General features: G+C 32.8%; 1 protein-coding gene across 2 annotated transcripts; it reads left to right on the top strand.

The window, feature by feature from the left end:
* Positions 1 to 14: 14 nt before the first annotated feature.
* On the top strand, positions 15 to 12,758 carry LOC139491410 (uncharacterized). 2 transcript variants are annotated; one of them, XM_071279089.1, is made up of 6 exons: positions 15 to 138; positions 4,530 to 4,659; positions 5,910 to 6,410; positions 6,720 to 6,877; positions 8,754 to 8,920; positions 11,709 to 12,758. In XM_071279089.1, exons 2-6 carry the CDS (start codon positions 4,632 to 4,634, stop codon positions 12,739 to 12,741), a joined length of 1,887 nt encoding a protein of 628 aa, XP_071135190.1. In that variant the 5' UTR covers positions 15 to 138; positions 4,530 to 4,631; the 3' UTR covers positions 12,742 to 12,758. The 2 variants fall into 2 exon arrangements, with proteins under 2 accessions (XP_071135190.1, XP_071135189.1); XM_071279088.1 differs by having other exon boundaries at positions 11,673 to 12,758.
* The last annotated feature ends 7,570 nt before the right edge of the window (positions 12,759 to 20,328 follow it).

The raw sequence follows: 20,328 nt of genomic DNA, 5'->3' as shown, positions 1-20,328 counted from the left end.
ACTGAAAGGGGAAAGAAACCTGTGGGCAATTGAAAGTTCAAAATCCAGGACGATAATGTTAGGGACAGAATCTTCGTTGACTCCAAGACTGATGCAAAAATGAAAATCTTGTGGAATTTAAGGATAAACAGACACTAAGTAATAGGAAGGAACACACACACTGATTATTGAATGCCTTGGACAAACAGTCATAATTAAAAAAATTTAATAGCCTAGTATAGCTAGCTAATATTTCAATACATTTCTAATGATCTCTAATCTCTCTAAATTTATACTGGGGGTACATATACGAAATGAAGGGACTTACATTTTACAATAAAAATTATATGGTTTATGCAGGGACTGCAGGAAAGTCAATGGTTTAATTATGTCAATTGATGATACTACAGTGACATTTTCACCCCTTTTTCTCTAATCTTTAAAAGAATAAGCCCTTTTTTCTCTAATCTTCCAAAAATTAACCCCTTTTTTTCTCTTATCTTCATTTTTTTTGCCCATTATTCTCTAATCTTCATTTTTTAAGGGCATTATTCTTTAATCGTTTAACCCATCCAAACCCATAGTTAACAATACAAAAATCAAATGGCACATTTACTTTTGGGATAGGATTGCTCTCCTTAGTTAATGTGGTAGCGATACTAAGTCAGACATAAGCGGTTGTCCTCAGCTAAGGAAGTACTTCTTTAGCTCAGTCTGTTAACCTGTTGTCTTGAAACATAGAGGTTCCAGTAGAGACAAAGGAAATTCATGCTCTCAGCTGTTATACACTAAATTGGCACACAGAAAAAAATTCCTATTGTGAAAATAATACAAAGATGGAACATGTACTACATGTACTGAACCCTCAATCTTGGGATCCAAGGGCAGCACTCTAACTTATTGAGCCAAAGAAAATCATCCCTAACACAAATAGTCACTACTTTCAAGTCTCAAGTTGTAACAACTATCTCCCTATTTTTTTTTTTTCGCGCTGCATAATATAACCATCCATACAACATTGTACAAGCAGCTCACATCACTATTAAGACATTGGACCTGAGTATTTACTTTAAAAACTCCCTGGCCCATTTTATGAAACGGGAAATTCGATTTGAAAAAGTCGTTAAGATGACCGTAAATCATAATCAAAATATTTTCAAGATGACCGTAACATAAAACAAGGATGACCGTAATTGGTAAAAAGATGACCGTAACTTGTAAAGGATGACCGTAATTTGTAAAGACTGACTGTAATTTATATAGGACGACCGTAACTTTTATAGGATGACCATCAATTCTAAGAAATATCCGTATTGTATTCAAAGCTTTTTTGTTGAGTTTGTCGATCTCAATAAGGGATGGGTTAGCGGATATAAATATGTTTCATAAATTTCTTTTTAACCGGATTTTTGTGACAAAAATGTCGGTTATTGATTTGGGGATGTACGGCGGGCGGGCGGGCGGGCGGGCGACAATCAAATGTTGTCCATGCATTTACTCATAACCGTTCAACCAAAGCTTTTAAAATTTTAATATGTTGTTACTAACAACTAAATGAAGGTCAAGTTCAATAATGGCGATTTTGACTTTTACCGTTCAAGAGTTATGGTTCTTGAAAGATTGAAAAATGGAGTTTCCAGTCGTGTCCGTGCATTTACGCATGAAATGTTCTACCTAAGCTTCCCAAATTTCAATATGTTGTTACTGGTGACAAAATGGAGGTCAAGTTCAATAATGAAGATTTTGATTTTTACCGTTCAGGAGTTATGGTTCTTGAAAGATTGTGAAATGGCGTTTCCATTTACGTTGTTACATTTACTCATGAACCATTCAATCTAAGCTTTTCAAATTTTAAGATGTTGATACTGATGACAAAATTGAGGTCAAATTTGATATTGACGATTTTCACTTTCACCATTCATCAGTAATGGTTCTTGTGATATTGCCAGGACACAAATAAATATTAATAAATCCGGTTTGCTGTCGTTGTGACAGCCTCTTGTTTTGAACTATAATATAATTGGCCATATATAGGATTTATAACAATGATAGTAAATTGCATATTTCTCGTAAACAATGAAATATTTATTGATATCGACGTTAAAATTTGGCTTTAGAATTAAAAAGATCATACCATAGGGAAAATGTGTACTAAGTTTCAATTTTTTTTTTAACTTGAAGCTGGACAAACGGACAAACAAACAGTCGAACGAACGAACGTACGCACAGACCAGAAAAACATAATGCCAATAAATGGAGCATTAAAAACATTAATAATACATACGAATATTTGGTAATGGAGCCCATGTGTATGGTTCCAGAGGAAGCAGATTAAAATCTTAATTTGTCTTGATATATGCAGGCGGAAACACTTTTGAAATAGAACAAAAGAATCGAAGCTCTGTGTTTATCGAGAAAGCGATAAATGTTAACTGTAATGTTTGATATAGTAACAAAATTTTAAAAAGTTAATAGAAACAAATAAAACGACAATTTTCTTATTTTAAAAACACCATTTGCATAAGTTTTTAATGTATCTATTACATAGTAATGCAAAACAATAAGATATCAAGTCGACGACATGGTTCTTATCGGGGCCTTTTATAGCTGACTATACGGTATGGGCTTTGCTCATTGTTGAAGGCCTTACGGTTACTTATAGTTGTTAATGTTTGTGTCATTTTGGTCTTTTCTGGATAGTTGTCTCATTGGCAATAATACCACATCTTCTTTTTTATATATAGTATCTATAGTTGGAGGTAGAAAATGCATAACCTCCGATTTTTTTTTATCACGGACGGAGAACATATCAATCTTTTAGTTCAGAAATTTTCGTGTCTGCCCTTCCATTATGTGAATCAAGAAAAAATTCCCCAAAACAGGTAACGATTGTATCGAAAAGAGAAAAATCGAGTGCATTTTTTTATGTTAAGGCATGTTTGGGGGTGTATATTTTGTCTTTAAAACGTACAAAGCAAGAGTATTTTATATAGCATCTCGCTTCAGATTCTTTCATTATTATATATCAAAGCTACAGGTTGACTTTATAACGTAAAAAAATGACAGTACGAAAAGATGAAATATATGGGTCAAGTGAGATACCTATCTAATGAATCACAAAAACAGAGTAGGTGTGTTCGAATAGCTATTTTTTCTAAAAGTACTTGACGACAGTCTTTTAATTTGGATGATGAAAATGGATATCTTCGAAAAATTATGATTTTCTTGTGTGTGATAACTAGGGTTTATAATCTTCAACAACTAAAAATGTTTAGTCTGCCCTTCCACGAAATATTTAATTAGAATTTTTTTAAATGCTTAAGAATTTTCAAAAATTCCATCTGACATCCGAACAGACAATATTTTTAAGTTGAATCAATGCAGACAAGATCATTAACTAATTCTCATTAGCTAGTAGATACATTTGTCTTTTAAAATATAACTGACATATAACGATCGATCATAATGGTGCTATGTGGATAAATTTATCAGTTTTCAAGAGCAAAATTGGCAGAGCGTCATCCCTACAATGGCTTCCATTTCTACGATTGTGAGCATGAACTGGCGTAATGGGGAGATAATTTTGAAGAAGTAGAATCCTGACTGTATGAATAACATTTCTGTATATATACAAATTGACAACGTTCCGCCTTGTAATACGCTTTTCGTACAATACTATTTTAAGGATCTACTTTGCTGGAGCTCACCTTCACTAGTTTATTCGAATGATATTTTCAAAATATTTCTGTTATTTTATTTGCACGACAAAATGAAAGACGATATAATATCAATGGGTGTACATGCAATTTTTTGACATTTTTAAAAATGTGTATTTATTATATGTCATTAAAAGGAATCCCAGAAACAAACAAAAATCTTTTGTCGAGCAGTTGAAGGCTGTGCACCCCATTTTTTTTTTATTATGCTTGTAAGGTGTCATTTTATCGCGCTTTTGTGGCATGTTTTCCCTTCCTGTTCATTTGCATGTCTTTTGGCAATCATTTGATACAAAAAGATAGTTATATAATTACGGATATTTCTTAGAATTGAGGGTCATCCTTTAAAAGTTACGGTCATCCTTTAAAAGTTACGGTCATCATTTACAAATTACGGTCATCTTAATAGCAGTTACGGTCAGCCTTGTTATGAATCGCTGATTCTGTTACGGTCATCTCGATTGTGATTTACGGTCATCTTGGCGATTTTTTCAAATCGAATTTCCCGTTTCATGCACATTTCTCAGAAGTAATTAGTGATTTCCGAGTGATTCTTTTATAAATTTACATCGTTTCATTGTATGATTTGTAAAGAAACAATGATATAGAAACACTTTAACAGACAATACAGAAACTGACCTAATTTTTCATCCGACATCTTGGGATGACCGTCAATGCAGTTACGGTCATCAGCTTTACCCCAGTGATAATGAAATTAAAAGTACTTTTAGTTTCCTTGAAATATGAAAATTTATTAACATTGGTTACATTATAAGATCACATAATTTTATGAAATGAATTACCAGTATAAAATTATCTTTATCTATTTTTCAGGTTTTTGTTTAAATTATTAATTAGACTGAATGAGTGTGTGCTGACCCAAAGATATCCCAAACCTATAGATATATTAATGCCAACTTGATAAGGAGAGGATAAATGGATCATACTTATAGTGTTAGATCAGGTATAATCCGTCATTTATAAAGCTATTCTATAGAAGGGAATGGGATTTGCTCATTGTTAAAGGCCTAAGTAACCTATAACTGCTCACATTTAGTAGTGTCTCATTGACAATCATATCACATCTCTATATTTTTATATTTACAGCGGAAATTTTAATGAAGGAATAGAATTTGATTTTTGAGACTTGTGCTGACAACTTGTCAGTAACAAGTAATGTAACAATTTGACAGATGTTAGTATATTTTATCTTTTTCCAAAGAAGACCTATTCAGATTGAATAAAATAAGAAGATTTATGCTATATTGTTAATAAGACAGCAACTCAAACCTTTAACATTAATACTTGATATACAATATGTCAAGCTCTTAAACATAGAGTCTTGGAAATTTGTAAATAAATTAACCATATACTTTCAAATAAAATTGAGAATGGAAATGGGAAATGTGCCAAAGAGACAACAACCCGACCATAGAGCAGACAACAGCAGAAGGTCACCAACAGGTCTTCAATGCAACGAGAAATTCCCGCACCCAGAGGCTTCCTTCAGCTGGCCCCTAAACAAATATATACTAATTCAGTAATGAACGCCATACTAGACTCCAAATTGTACACAAGAAACTAAAAGTTAAAATAATACAAGACTAACAAAGGCCAGAGGCTCCTGACTTGGGACAGGCGCATACATGCGGCAGGGTTAAACATGTTTGTGAGATCTCAACCCTCCCCCTATACCTCTAGCCAATGCAGAAAAGTAAACGCACAACAATACGCACATTAAAATTCAGTTCAAGAGAAGTCTGAGTCTGATGTCAGAAGATGTAACCAAAGAAAATAAAATGTCTGCCACTAGCACCAAATTTGTACAGGACAAAAGAGATAGCCCTTTTTATTAGTTTCCCTTAGACAACCACTTCTACTGCTGTGGATTCATTATTATTCGTTGGATACCAATTTTCATGGAATTCGTGGTTACTGGGAAACCAAAAATTTAAATATTCAATGAATTGCAAACTTTCTAAAAGAATACATGCATACTTTGTCAAAACCACGAAATTGAATATCCACGAATATGCAAGTTTTTCTCAAACCACGAAAATTGGTACCAACAAAAATAAATGAATCCACAGTATATATTTTAATTTATGGTTTTTCTTTTTTATGTAAAGGTATAATAAGATTTGGAAATTTGCCTAGCTTATTAGGATTCTAAGATAAATTGACTTATATGCTGAAGTATTTTTATTATTTTAGTGCAGATATCTCCAAACGAAGGAACACCTGAAGCCTATTATCAATTAGACCAGATCATTGTAGACTTCATGCAACAACAGGACATTACTGGTGGCTCTCTTGCAATCTGTTTCCATGGCAACCTCATATACACACAAGGATATGGTCTTGCTAATTCTGGACTAAACGCACTGTCATCATCATTATTTAGGCTAGCCAGTATCAGCAAGACTATTACAGCAGTGGGCATTCTAAAGTTAGTAGAAGATGGGGAATTGAAACTGGACCAGAAAATATTTGGTCAGAATGGTATTTTGAAGAAATATAAACCATCTGGTAAAGGTGATAAAAGGCTCTTGAAAATAACTGTGAGACATTTACTGCAGCATTCTGGGGGATGGGACAGGGACCAAGTTGGAGATGCTGTGTTTTGGAAGTTGCGTAAGAAACAGAATGATGATCTATACAGTGATGAAGCTCTTATTAGATATATGTTGTCCAGGAAATTACAGTTTACACCTGGTATATAGTTTTACAGTTTAAAGTTTAGATTAAATCGGTAGGTGTCTCATAAAAAAATAGATGTCAAACAAGATGGATGTAAGCCCCTCAGAGTACAGCCTCCATGGTTTTTTTTTCTGAATGTTACCAATTTGGGATCTGATATTTTAACATGGTTCAATAAAAGTGTTTTAGTTTGTGTGGCTAAGGACTACAACATTTGTTTTATTTATCAGGTCTGCGTCATATAACTGGCTGCATGGCAGATAAAAAACCAAGGATTGATAATTTGCAAGCCAAAGTATATAAACTTTGTTTATATTTTTACAGGTAAAAGACATGCATATTCTAATCTTGGTTACTTAATCCTTGGTAAAGTGATAAAAGAGGTGACTGGCATGCCATACATAAACTATATCCAAGAAATTTGTAGACCATTCAATGTTCTTCCAGGATATGCTAAACAGATTGATGCTTATTCTTTGGAGGCAAGTTCTTATGCTTTTTATTTATGTTTTTTTCTTTTGTAAGAATTCATTTGCTAAACTAATACACATTTTGTAGGGGTCAACTGAAGCCTTGCTCAGTAATCCTCAGTGTGCAGGATTTTCTTACTGAGTTGAAGACTCATTGGACTGGTCTATTCTGCTTCTTTGGTTGTGTTGGTGTCTTTAACACATTCCTTATACCTTCGCTTATACCTTTTATTTTCAATTTTATTTCTGTGATTTTCACCTGATAAAATGTAAACAAAAACCTCATTTTAATTTTTTAAAGATTTTTACCTGAAATAACCCTTGTTTTACATAAATAACATAAACTCAATCATAATTAGTAAAGAAGAAGTGACCTTCCAGGGTGACCATGTTTGTTTTATTTATCTGGATAACTATAGTAATTATTGTGATTATTTTTATTTGTTTATGTGGGTGGTGTCATGTAAAATATGAATAAAGTTCAATAATCTCATCAATGATACCTGAAACTAGTCATTTTATACGCCAGATGGTATCGTCTATAAAAGACTTGTCATATTTCTTATTTTATGGTATCCAATATTAGATGTCGGTTGAAATACAAACAAACTAGATTATGGACAGTTTAATAATGGTGCAATAAATTTGATTCATCTAAAATATTAGTTTCTAATATTAACACGAATGGCCTGCATCTTTTTGATATTACGCAGTTATTATCACGATTATAATCACTTGCCTCTAAAACAATTTCATATTACATCTTATTACTATGAGAATTATTATCAAGGGAAATTGTTAATAATATTGTATTTATTACCAGAATCCTTCAAGGACTTTCCATGTGGGTCTGAAATAGGAAGTCCTTCAAAATTGTATTGTTTATGTTCTTAGCCATTTTTCTCTTTTCTTTTTAATGTTTGTTTATTTTCATGAAATCTTTATTTTTTATCACAATTTTCTATAATATTTTCTCCCTATTCTGTAAACCCCAATCATATCCTCTTCTATATAATTATTTCACTTGTAAAAATGGGTATTATTTGAGATAAAAGTAATATATATTGCATGATTGTGTTACAATAAACAATATTCATCTATATTGGATTGTAAAATTGCAGTGCACAATCTGTCTAGTTCTTTGCTTAGTCTGCAAATATTTAGACAGATTGGCAATTAATATGTAAGACTTTCATTTTAAAGAAAATATGTGATCTATGGCATTATATATATAGATTGTTTTAATAAATACTCAATAGTGTTTGTTTGTTTCAGTTTTTCAACTTAGTCATATAAGGGCAGATAACTCTTTTAGAAACATATTTTTTACTGGAATAAGAGTATTTTTAATTTTTACTTTTAGGAAGAAAACAAGTTTGGTAACATGATTTTTTATTTTTTTATTTTCTAAAAGCATACTATAAAACCTATCTATTCACAATTTATTTCAAAATTCTGTCTCATAGTCTAGATTTCTTTTAAAAAACAAGTTTTTTTTCATGATTAATCAATACAAATTGGGACAATTTTGGATGATTTGTAGGTTGTAAGATAGCACAGTGACCCTACTTAATTTTGACCATTTTGGCAAATTATAAGGAAATTCTATCTGAGGAAATATATATTGATAATCCACCATGACTTGAACACATTATATGTACGACAAGACTTTTAACATGACAACAATACTATGTATAGCTGTTTTAAACATGGCAAACTTGAAAGGAAATTGTATTCAGAAATATTGCACACTTATTCCACAAATATGGAATACTTTATAGAAAGGGACATAACTAAGAGAAAAATTTAGGCATGGAATTTTGTGACTATGCCAAATGTTTTGATTAAAATTTGAATTGCAGTTAATAAATTTAAAATGTATTTACAGGTAAAATATTTTAACAACCGTGAGAATATATTGGAGCCATCTGTGTTTGAAGGAGAAGGGTATGTGCCAGCTCAGTATGGAGGATTTAAGATGGAGGGAACTGAATCCTATGGTGGTTTAGTTATGTCAGTTGTTGAACTTTTGGCATTCTTCAATCAAATTAACAGGTATTGTGAAAGAATTACAAGCAAAACAATCTTATCTTACTTTACACTCATTTTTTTGCTATTTTATGTAAAAGGATTTATTTATAGTTCCTTGTGATAGTTACAAATAATTATAGCTGTCTAAGCACTCTTCTAGATTCGGTTACACACCATTATTCCGACAGCCCATTATTCCGACAGCCCATTAGTCCGACAGCCCATTGGTCCGACAACCCATTAGTCCGACAACCCATTGCTGCGACAGCCCAATACTCCGACAACCCATAAGTCCGACACTTATCAAGTCAAGTATCAGGGTAAAAGTATGCGTCTGTCTGTATTATTACGTTTACGATATGTAATAACATATTTTAAGAAATGACTCCGTATATATAACAGAAGGCTAAGGTAGTTTGACTACTTTCTATATACTCAATTTCAAAATCTGTATATAAAATATAAAAGAAAAGAATATTTCATTTTCCATATTAAAGGATCTTAATTTTGGAGATTTTCTCATGATTCAGTATAAATTTAGAAAGGAGAGCAAAAATTCAATTCATAAAGTCTAGAAATGAAAAAAATTGGTATATAATGATATCTTAACAATACAAACCTCATTCATGCATCCATGTTATGATGCATGAGGATTATACTCTGAATAAGCTTTAAGACTTCCAGGGTTTGTCAATTTCTACCCTAGTAATGTGTACCCTCTCCTTATGCAACAAATTATTCTATGTGACAGGAGTTAGCTCTGGGTTATATATTACCACAAGTTGTCACCTGGATGTTTTTATTCAAATTAGATCTTTAGATTCTATATATAGAAAGGAATGTGGTTTATACCATGTTGACACAAAGTTCCAAATAAGACAGGATATATGATAGAGAATATACATTTTCAGTAAATTTACAGGTCAGATTTTTTTTTTCTTTCAAAATCAGTAAAAAAATATCTGTTAGAAATCTTCATGCACTTATCAAAGCATTATGTCCTTCTCTGTGCATCAGTCTGTCTATTCACCCACTAGTAGGTCTGTCTCAATTCAAAAAGTAGTCATATCAACTTCAAACTAATTAATTATACGCATGTTCATTTTTAGCTCTACTGGCTCAATGGGCCATGTGAGCTTTTCTCATCACTTGGCATCTGTCGTCCATAAACTTTTACAAAAATTTCTCCTCTGAAACTACTGGGCCAAATTTAACCAAACTTGGCCACAATCATCATTGTGATATCTAGTTTAAAAAATGTGTCTGGTGACTCGGCCAACCAACCAAGATACCCGCCATGGCATAGGGGTAAAATGTAGATTTTGGCTTATAACTCTAAAACCAAAGCTCTTAGAGCAATTCTGACTTGGGGTCAAAGTGTTTATCAAGTCAAGATCTATCTGCCCTGAAATTTTCAGATGAATTGGACAACTGGTTGTTAGGTTGCTGTCCCCCTAATTGGTAATTTTTGGGATACGATTGCTTTTAAGCAATCTGTAGACTTATACCATTGACTCAGGGCCATGCCCTCACGTCAACCGTTTTATTCTAAACACCAAGGAACATCTCAGTTTCTTGAGATTGTCTTGCTTTAAATGGTATAAAAAACAAAAGGATTGAATTTAAACAACTGTCCTATAAGTTCTTCTCATAATCTTCATGTTTCAATATTTCCCTCGACTTGTATGCTTGTTTTTAAGAACACGGAAATTCAGATTTAAGCAGTATTTATGTTAAGTGTTTTTATAAAATTAGAAACACGTCAGAGGGAATTCCCCAGTTTTGATAACATGCGAGAGTTCTCTGAATTCCGATCAATAAATCTAATTCTGTCATATAAGAACTGAAGTGGAGTTTTCTTATATGTCACCGTTATGTAACTGATATTCGATATTTTACTTCCATAAAGAACAGCAATAACATTTAATATACGTCCTTGCTACAAATCACAAGTCTAGGGTTTGTTTAGGTAATTTTGCGCATGCATATATTTTTCTTGACTTGAAGGGGTATCAGATTGAATGGTTGCTCTGGATTCCCCACTCCATTGATCAATTTGAAACTCACGAGATCCTTTCTATGTCTGTCTGCTATTGAGGGTTATTGTTGTTGCATAATTTTAAACCATATGCACCATTTAAATTAAAATAAATGTAGTCCACAATGTTATTCTAATTATCACTTCAAGTTGTCTCTCTTCTGTTAGTAACTTTCGTCAAACGGCGATACTTCGAGTAAAATTAACACGTTCTGTCGATAGATGACAATTTTCATTTATTAGGTAAATTTTGGTAAATTTTTACAAAATATTTTCCTCTGTAACTAAAGGGCCAAGTTAATTATGCATAGAGAAAATTGTAAGTAGCAAGAATGTTCAGTTAAGTAAGATCTACAAACACATCACCATCACTCAAACACAATTTTGTCATGAATCCATCTGTGTCCTTTGTTTAATATGCACATAGACCAAGGTGAACGACACAGGCTCTTAAGAGCCTCTAGTTATGCAAAATTATCAAAATATATGCCAAATTTAATAGGTTTTGAGTCTTTTGACCCTGAATTTTGTAGTATATTGAAAATGGAAATGAGATCTACCAGTAGTGTGGGCTGGATATTGTGTCTTATGAACACATACAAGTAATCTTGGTTTTATACATTTTCAGTCTGTTCCCCCTTAACTTTTTCTTGGAACTTTACCCCCATCCCTCTGCATTTTTGCTAGAAATTGTGTTAAAATGTCAATCTGTTATATTTTTTCAATATATTCTTGCAGTGACAATGGACCATTAGTTTCAGAAGAATTTTTCAGACTTATGATTGAAAAGCCGAGTTATGAGTTCGGAGACCAGTGGTATGGATTAGGAATTGATGTTCAAAATAGTGGACTAAGTTGGGGTCATACAGGAGCCATGGAAGGGACATCAACAACTGTTCATTGTCATAAATCTGGACTAAGCTGGGCCTTGTTTTTCAATACTTGGGCCAAAGATATGGACCTAGATGGGCTAATGAAGTATGGCCTGTCAAAAATTTTACATCTACCATTATGGACCAAGTCTCTTTCAAATAATGAATTTGTTGTTCATTCAGAGGAGCAAATTGTTTATTTATTGTTACCATTAGATACCTTACAGACTTGCATAAAATCATTCACAGATTATTGCTTGTCACATGTGGACATGACTGAATATAAAGGATCACTATGTGTGAATGCCATCTGGAAAAAATCAACAAGCAGACATCTTGTTTTCATCAACAAAAATATAGAAAATATTTATCATCTGATTGAAGACTGTAATTTATGTAATGCATATATTTATATGTTGGAGTCATATTGTTATGAAAATGACATCTATTATATAATTGGAATAAGAGAAAGTCATTTAAAAGTACAGCAAGAGATTTGTTTAAACTTGGATGCTGCTCAACATCTTATAAGAATGAAAAAAATGAAAAATAGTGGCTTCACAATGAGAACTCAATCAGTTGCAGGGAAAGTTGATACTTTATTTGTTTCATCTGTTTTTGACAAAGAAAAGAAATCAAATTTTGTATCCTGGTTGCAAATAACTATGGAAAACTTTGTTTTTGAACTTGGAAAAAATTCTAGTAAAAACTTAGCTCCTGCATATGTTAACTGTTTTTCTATTGGTGGAGACCCTTTTGTGTCAGCCATTTGGATTCCTGGAGAGAAAAAGCAATATTTGCAAAGACATGATGTATCCATATATGGATTTTTATATGAACTTCAAGAAAGTGTTAATAGTCAGGTGTATTTAGAAAAAGTATGCAGTTATTATAATGATGGTGTTTTGAATTTTCTTGCAGTTTGGTCACAATAAAGTTACAAACAATTTAATTGAAATTTGTGTCAAACCATATAAGAAAATCATCATCTGCATGTTTCAAAGCTCATTTAACTCTTATATACATTTGTTGTTCTGGCTTGTAAGCTTAATATATGCTTAAATTATAACTGGGAGAGTGATTGGGGTTGAACAAATTCATGTTAGTTTAAACAATATTTTTTTAAACAAAACAATTTTTATTCAAATAAATTATCATGAGATTTATTACATAACTATCATGCATAACAATATAATACACATGCTGTTGCGATAAATAAACTTCTGCGTATTATAAGTCATAAACATGTTTCAAAAGTTATATTTTTTTACAAAGGGAGGCAATTCTTTGGTATGATAGACTTGTTAACTGTCAATGCAAACTGTATGGAAGAAACATTTCTGGATGCATGAAAGCATGATAGATTTTTATTTCATTACTACCTATTTTGTAATTCCCTATCACCATATATGCACTTACACAATCAAAAATATTACCAGTTCTCACATAACACACAATTGTTTTTAAAAGACAACTGTAAAGAGGTACATATTTATTGTGCCATTTCTTTGTAAAGGTATGGACTAAATATATAATAAGAAGAAAATGTGGTATGATTGCCAATGAGACACCTCTCCATCAGGGACCAAATTCATAAAAACAATTACTTATACGTCTTCATACGACCTTCAATAATGCGCAAAACCCATACTACATTGTAAACTATAAAAGGCCCTAAAATGACAAATGTATAACTATTTAAACAAGAAAACTATAATGGCCTGATTTATGCACTAAACAAAAATGATACACAGCAACAAACAACAAGCACTGAATACCTTGTTCACTACTTGGGAGAGGCACATAAATAATTTGACTGAGTTTAACATTTTAGAGGTGACCCAACACTCCCCATAACCTGGATAAAGGTTTTCAACAGCAGAATATAAGAACAAAGTATACAAGAAAATAAAAAAAAGAAATATGACATATTTATAAATTTACTTCTTCCTTAAAAAAATTCTGCTATGTAAACAACTTCAGTAATTTGAAAATGAACATTTTTTTCACTAAAAGGGACAAAATCAGATGGTTATGATCATAGAGTTTGAATAACGAATTTCATGAATTAAATGTCCTGAAAATTGAAAATTAAACAAAACATTAATATTTTATTAGTATTTTAAAAGTGTTGTACACACTATCATGATAATTTTGTTAGAGGCACATAACAATTGAAAATTCATACTGTTATTTAAGAGTTTAACATGCATGAAAAATTATCCCCCACATGAAAAAATTGAATCTACTGGCAACATCGACCCTCTTTCTTTATCCTTGAATGCTTTTGATCATCAAGTGCTATTCTGCGTTTTCCAACAAAAAGGGGAGATCATATTAAACTCAAAATCAGCTGGTCAAAATATCCAAAGTCTGAAAAAAACAATTTCTTAGTAAAATGAGCATTGGGTGGTCACCGGTCCTAATCATAATACCCTGGCTGATAAATAGTATTGTATCATATTTACAAAAATGCATTTATCATTACAGATATAATGGAACATTATGGAAAACTGCTCCCAAACCTGCAATTATTGTCAATGTAAGATTTTAAGAAGTGTCATTTTTTAAATATTTTAACCACAACATCTGGATATTAAATAAGTATCTAAAATGAAAAAAAGACAGATTTATAACACTTTATCTGAAAACGTTATTTTGACCCCCCCCCCCTTTTTAGCTCACAGTTCCAAAGGAACTGTGAGCTTTAGCCATCACTTGGCGTCCGTTGTCGTTGTCCGTCGTCGTCGTCCGTGTGGTGTAAACTATACTGAACGACTTTAGAAACGCAACACTCAGTTTGTTGATTTTTTTTTACCAAATCTTGTTTGATTTTCTTACAACTACTTTGCATGCTTATCATACTTCTTTCTCCGTACAAAAAATCAAAATCGGACTTACCTGTGGTTATTGAACATACCGAATTTTTGAAGTCGCACGACTTTCTTAAAGCGAAAGTGTGGACCCATGAAAGATTGTTTCAGTTGTTTTGCTTTGTGAAACAGTTCTTTCAATCCTCTGCCTCACTTAAACCAGTTTAAAAATGTTGCGTCTCCATTTTGCCAAGACTGAGAAACAAAAAACTGAATTACCCCTTGAGAATACTGCAAACATTAAAACATAAACGTGCTGCAACCATACTGTATGACTTCAGAAACTCGTCTTACTGTCGTTCCGACAACGATACAAATAGACAAGATTTGTTGCTGGCCATCAATGAACAGATAAACATTTAGAGACAATGAAACGTCAACAGAATTTGATTACACACGTCATTTGCCAGACATGTTTACGACCGCAACGTCAACTGCTAATCAAATTGCCGAGTGCCATTGAGTACAGATGCATGCCATAAATGTTTCCCATCAACTGAATTGCCAAAGAATCGACTGAAGGAAAACCTTATAAGCCCTCAAGTTCCAACCGCATTATTGCCAAAACCAATTAATGGGTTGAACAAATGCAAAACCAGAAGGTGTAAAACAGAACCCAAAACATGTCAGACAGAATTTGTTGACCTTTCTGACAATTATTTTGGCGTTTGTAACATGCAGTCATTACTTTTGACGGGGACACATTCATTCAAAAATAATACACAAATAATCTAGTGTTGCGTTTCTAAAGTAGGTCAGTATATTTCAAAAATCTTCTCCTCTGAAACTACTGAACCAATTCCAATCAAACTTAAGCTGAATGATCCTTAGGGTATCTAGAATAAACTTTGTGTTTTATTTTCAGTTTCGTCCAAAAACATGGCCACCATGGCTAAAAATAGAACAGAGGTAAAATGCAGTTTTTGGCTTATATCTCAAAAACAAAAGCAGTTAGAGCAAATCTGACATGGCGTTAAAGTGTTTATAAGGTAACATTCTATCAGCCCTGAAATTTTCAGATGAATCTAATAAACTATTGTTGGGTTGCTGCCACAAAATTGGTAATTTTAAGGAAATTTTGCAGTTTTTAGTTATCTTGAATGATATTAATGATAAAGATGAACTGTCATGACTGTAAACAGCAAATATGTTCAGCAAAGTAAGATCTACAAATAAGTTCATATGACCAAAATTGTCAATTGACCCCTTAAAGAGTAATTGCCCTTTACTCAATTTTACACAATTTGTTCATCATGTTTTCTAACTTTAAAAAATCTTCTTTTGTGAAATCACTGAACCAATTCCAACCAAACTTAAGCTGAATGATCCTTAGGGTGTCTAGAATAAACTTTGTGTTTTATTTCCGTTTCGTTAAAAAAAAAAACATGGCCGCCATGGCTTAAAATAGAACAAAGGGGTAAAATGCAGTTTTTGGCTTGTATTTCAAAAACCAAAGCAGTTAAAGCAAATCTGACATGAGGTAAACGTGTTTATAAGGTAAAGTCCTATCAGCCCTGCAATTTTCAGATGAATCTAATAACCCATTGTTGGGTTGCTGCCACAAAATAAGTAATTTTAAGGAAATTTTGCAGTTTTTTGTTATTATCTTGAAGTATTAGTGATAAAGATAAACTGTAAACAGCAAATATGTTCAGCAAAGTAAGATCTACAAATAAGTTCATATGACCAAAATTATCAATTGACCCCTTAAAGAGTTATTGCCCTTTAAGGACAATTTTACACAATTTGTTTAAAAAACAAACTACATTGAAATTGGAAACTTAAACTCTTAAACGAAAGATAAATGCCAAAAAATCAAGGTGAGCGATTCAGGCTCTTGAGAGTCTTGTTTTTACCATTGTAAATTATTCTCTCCTCTTTGATATAACAGCATCGATTCATAGCTATTGAAAAAAATTGATACAGCAATTATGCTCCAAAAAAGTATCTGGGATCAAACACATGTCAGAAAATTGATAGCATAACACTTTTACCAAGCTTTTTTTATGTCAGAATTTCAAGTCATCATATTTATTTTAAGCTGTTTTAACCAGTAATTATGTCCCAAATGTAGGCTGAAAAGATATCACAGCATATCATATTTTCACACACACACCTCACAAATCTCCCCATACCTATTGTAAAATAACACCCTTTGGATCTGATAATTAGTACAGCTATAAGTACTTTGTCTTTTTAGCAATATTACGTGATAATGGTGTTTTTTTCAAACTGGTATTTTGAATCTCTACCCCCATTTAGATGTGAGTATTTGAAATGAAATCAGTTATTTAAACCATCTTTATAAAGTAATAATGCTGAAAAAAAATGAATTCTGATCATGGAATTCTTGCCAACAAAATTGAGTAAATTTAATTTCTATCTTACAGATATTTTTTTTAACTACAAACAATTAATACATATAAAACAAAACAAAACAAACTTCATTTCGTTCAAAAGAAAGCAACCAATGATTCAACTATGGAGTTTAAACAACATAGCGTTGCAAAGTGAATTCATTTTCAACGAATATTTAAACGTCCAAATCGGAATAGCAAAATGGTATAATAAAACGGCATTCTGCATTTAAAACTTGCATAATGAAGAGAGAGAGAGAGAGAGAGAGAGAGAGAGAGAGAGAGAGAGAGAGAGAGAGAGAGAGAGAGAGAGAGAGAGAGAGAGAGTGAGGGATGCAGTGAGAGTGTGTGAGTGATAGGTTGTATGTGATTGAGAAAATGAGACGGTGTGAGTGAGAAGATGAGAATGTGTGAGTGAGAGAATGAGAAGTTATGAGTGATTATGAGTGAGAAAACGAGAAGTTATGAGTGAGAGAATGAGAAGACGAGAACGTGAGTGAGAGAATGAGAAGATGAGAACGTGAGTGAGAATGAGAAGTTGTGAGTGAGAAAATGAAAAGTGAGTGGGTGAGAATCTATAAGTTAGTGAGTGAGAAGGCATGAATTAGTGTGTGAGAGGTTGTGAGCGGGATGTGAGAAAAGTTAACGATTAAATGAGAGGATGAGTGACAAAGTGAGTGAGTGGAAGTGAGCGCCTGAGTGAGAGGGTATGAGCGAGTGAATGAGAGGGTGCGAGAGTGTGGGCAACTGAATGAAAGGGTCCGAGCGAGTGAGAGGAGATGAAAATTAAATATGCTATTTTCCATATCTCGTCAGTTTATGATATTCGTCGAAAAAAGCGGAATAACTCCGATGAATTTTGTTTAACAGTGTAATTATCCTTATCACTGGGATACACAAAAATAAAACAAAGAAAATTTTAACGCTTTTTTGATATTCAAATTCTGGGTATAGAAACAGAATGATAAAGTTTGCATAATCATTATGCAAGTTTTTAATGCAGAATGCCGTTTTATTATACCATTTTGCTATTCCGATTTGGACGTTTAAATATTCGTTGAAAATGAATTCACTTTGCAACGCTTAAGATACAACCAAATGTTGTTTAAACTCCATAGTTGTATCATTGGTTGCTTTCTTTTGAACGAAATGAAGTTTGTTTTGTTTTGTTTTATATGTATTAATTGTTTGTAGTTAAAAAAAATCTGTAAGATAGAAAATAAATTTACTCAATTTTGTTGGCAAGAATTCCATGATCAGAATTCATTTTTTTTCAGCATTATTACTTTATAAAGATGTCTCTCTCTCTCTCTCTCTCTCTCTCTCTCTCTCTCTCTCTCTCTCTCTCCCTAATCTGTCCCTAACACACTCTCTCTCCCTAATGTCTCCCTAACACACTCTCTCTCCCTAATCTCTCCCTAATACTCTCTCTCTCTCTCTCTCTCTCTAATCTACTCTCTCTCCCTAATCTGTCCCTAACACACTCTCTCTCTCCCTAATGTCTCCCTAACACACTCTCTCTCCCTAATCTGTCCCTAACACACTCTTTCTCCCTAATCTCTCCCTAACACAATCTGTCTCTCACTCACATTGTCTCTCTCCCTAATATACTCTCTCTCACTCACACTGTCTCTCTCCCTAATATACTCTCTCTCCCTCATATACTCTCTCCCTAATATACTCTCTCTCCCTCATATACTCTCTCCCTAATATACTCTCTCTCCCTCATATACTCTCTCTCACTCACATTCTATCTCTCACTCACACTCTATCTCTCACTCACACTCACACTCTATCTCCCACTCACTCAGTCTCTCACGCACAGTATCACAATATGACACTCTCACTCACAGTATCACAGTATCTCACTCTCACTCACAGTATCTCACAGTATCACAATATCACAGTATCGCACTCTCACTCACAATCTCACACTCACTCATTCAACTCAACTCTCTCACTCACTCACAACCATTTCTCTCCCTTGCGAATTTTCATCCGTCATCCTTCCCAGTAAATTATATCTATAACTTTCACGGTTTCACGGCCCGTGTCATACAAGACAATTCAAATGGCTGTAGCAGTACATTGGTTCAACTCTTTTTGGGCTGTGCTTGCCACAGTCCGTTAGGTTGAACGTCGTCTCTGACTACGTTTGCCATTGTCTGGGAAGGTTTGGTACCCATACCTTCAGTTGGACTTCATTAGGTATGAGTACGGTATGTGAAAAAACAAGTATTTATTTTATTGCATTATAAATTACATGGAGTACCGGTATTTCAACACTTTATGTTTTGCAATTATATTTGTTATGAAGAACCAATTTTATATTTTTTCAGTTGCATTGCATTAGTTTAATATTTCTATTCCTTAGATTATTAAGTTATTTATAAAATTACTCATATTTGTTTATCCTTAAAAAACATTTAACGCGAGGAAATAATGGGAGCTAAATGTGTTAATCCTTTATATTTCATTGTGTATGTATGATACTCATATATAAATTCAGTTCACAACGACCGTGCGAGGGCTGTATAGCTAGTCAAGGTCGTTAAAAACTTCCATTTGTTGTTCAGTTCACTTGTAATCAGTGAAGTGTCAAAATATTAACTGTGCTTGAAAAATAACGATTTTTTATACTGAAAAAAGGAGATTATTTCATGGAAAAAAATAAGGATAATACGTTCTCAAATGAAAGTGGCTAGGATGCCGAATTTCAATATTCCATAAACTCACCAATAAGCTAGAAAGTAATAACGGTAAAAAAAAGTATCATAAATCAAAAATAGTTTGTTTGAAAAGCAATCAATACACTTTTTCTTTACCATGTTTTTTTTTATCCAACTACCATCAAAAATGATCATGATTCAAATTTTCCTCCCTTTAAATATAAGGATTTCAAATAATAATCGTAAATGAAATAAAATGAACACTTTATAAAAATCTGGTTATTTACTGGATTAACCTACGAATTCATTACTAACAGTGAAAGTTCAAACATAAACATCAATTTGAAAGTCAGGGCTGCATATTATAAATACGCTTCAACATTTGGGACCTATATTTTACCAAATGGACCTAAACAGAAAAAAATGATATAAGATCAACTTTACCTTACGGAGTATGAACCTTGCTTTTTGGGGATTTTTTTTGAAAAAGCGTATTTAGGGTATAACTACAATTATACTATTAACACAATTTACATGTGTAGGCGACACATACAAATGTGTTACATTCCAGTAGCCTGTTATTGTGATTTTTACTGTTGGTTTTTTTTTTGTCAATTATTGTT

This window comes from Mytilus edulis, chromosome 10 (genome assembly GCF_963676685.1).
Source record: "Mytilus edulis chromosome 10, xbMytEdul2.2, whole genome shotgun sequence".
Classification (NCBI taxonomy): domain Eukaryota; kingdom Metazoa; phylum Mollusca; class Bivalvia; order Mytilida; family Mytilidae; genus Mytilus; species Mytilus edulis.
This window is presented reverse-complemented; position numbering and strand designations above follow the sequence as displayed.

Excerpts from the sequence above, each read along its gene's own strand:
- LOC139491410 (XM_071279088.1), top strand. The coding sequence starts at position 4,632 with ATGGATCATACTTATAGTGTTAGATCAG. Across the intron at positions 6,411-6,719 it reads GAAATTACAGTTTACACCTG|GTAAAAGACATGCATATTCT; the intron begins GTATATAGTTTT and ends ATATTTTTACAG. Across the intron at positions 6,878-8,753 it reads TTGATGCTTATTCTTTGGAG|GTAAAATATTTTAACAACCG; the intron begins GCAAGTTCTTAT and ends ATGTATTTACAG.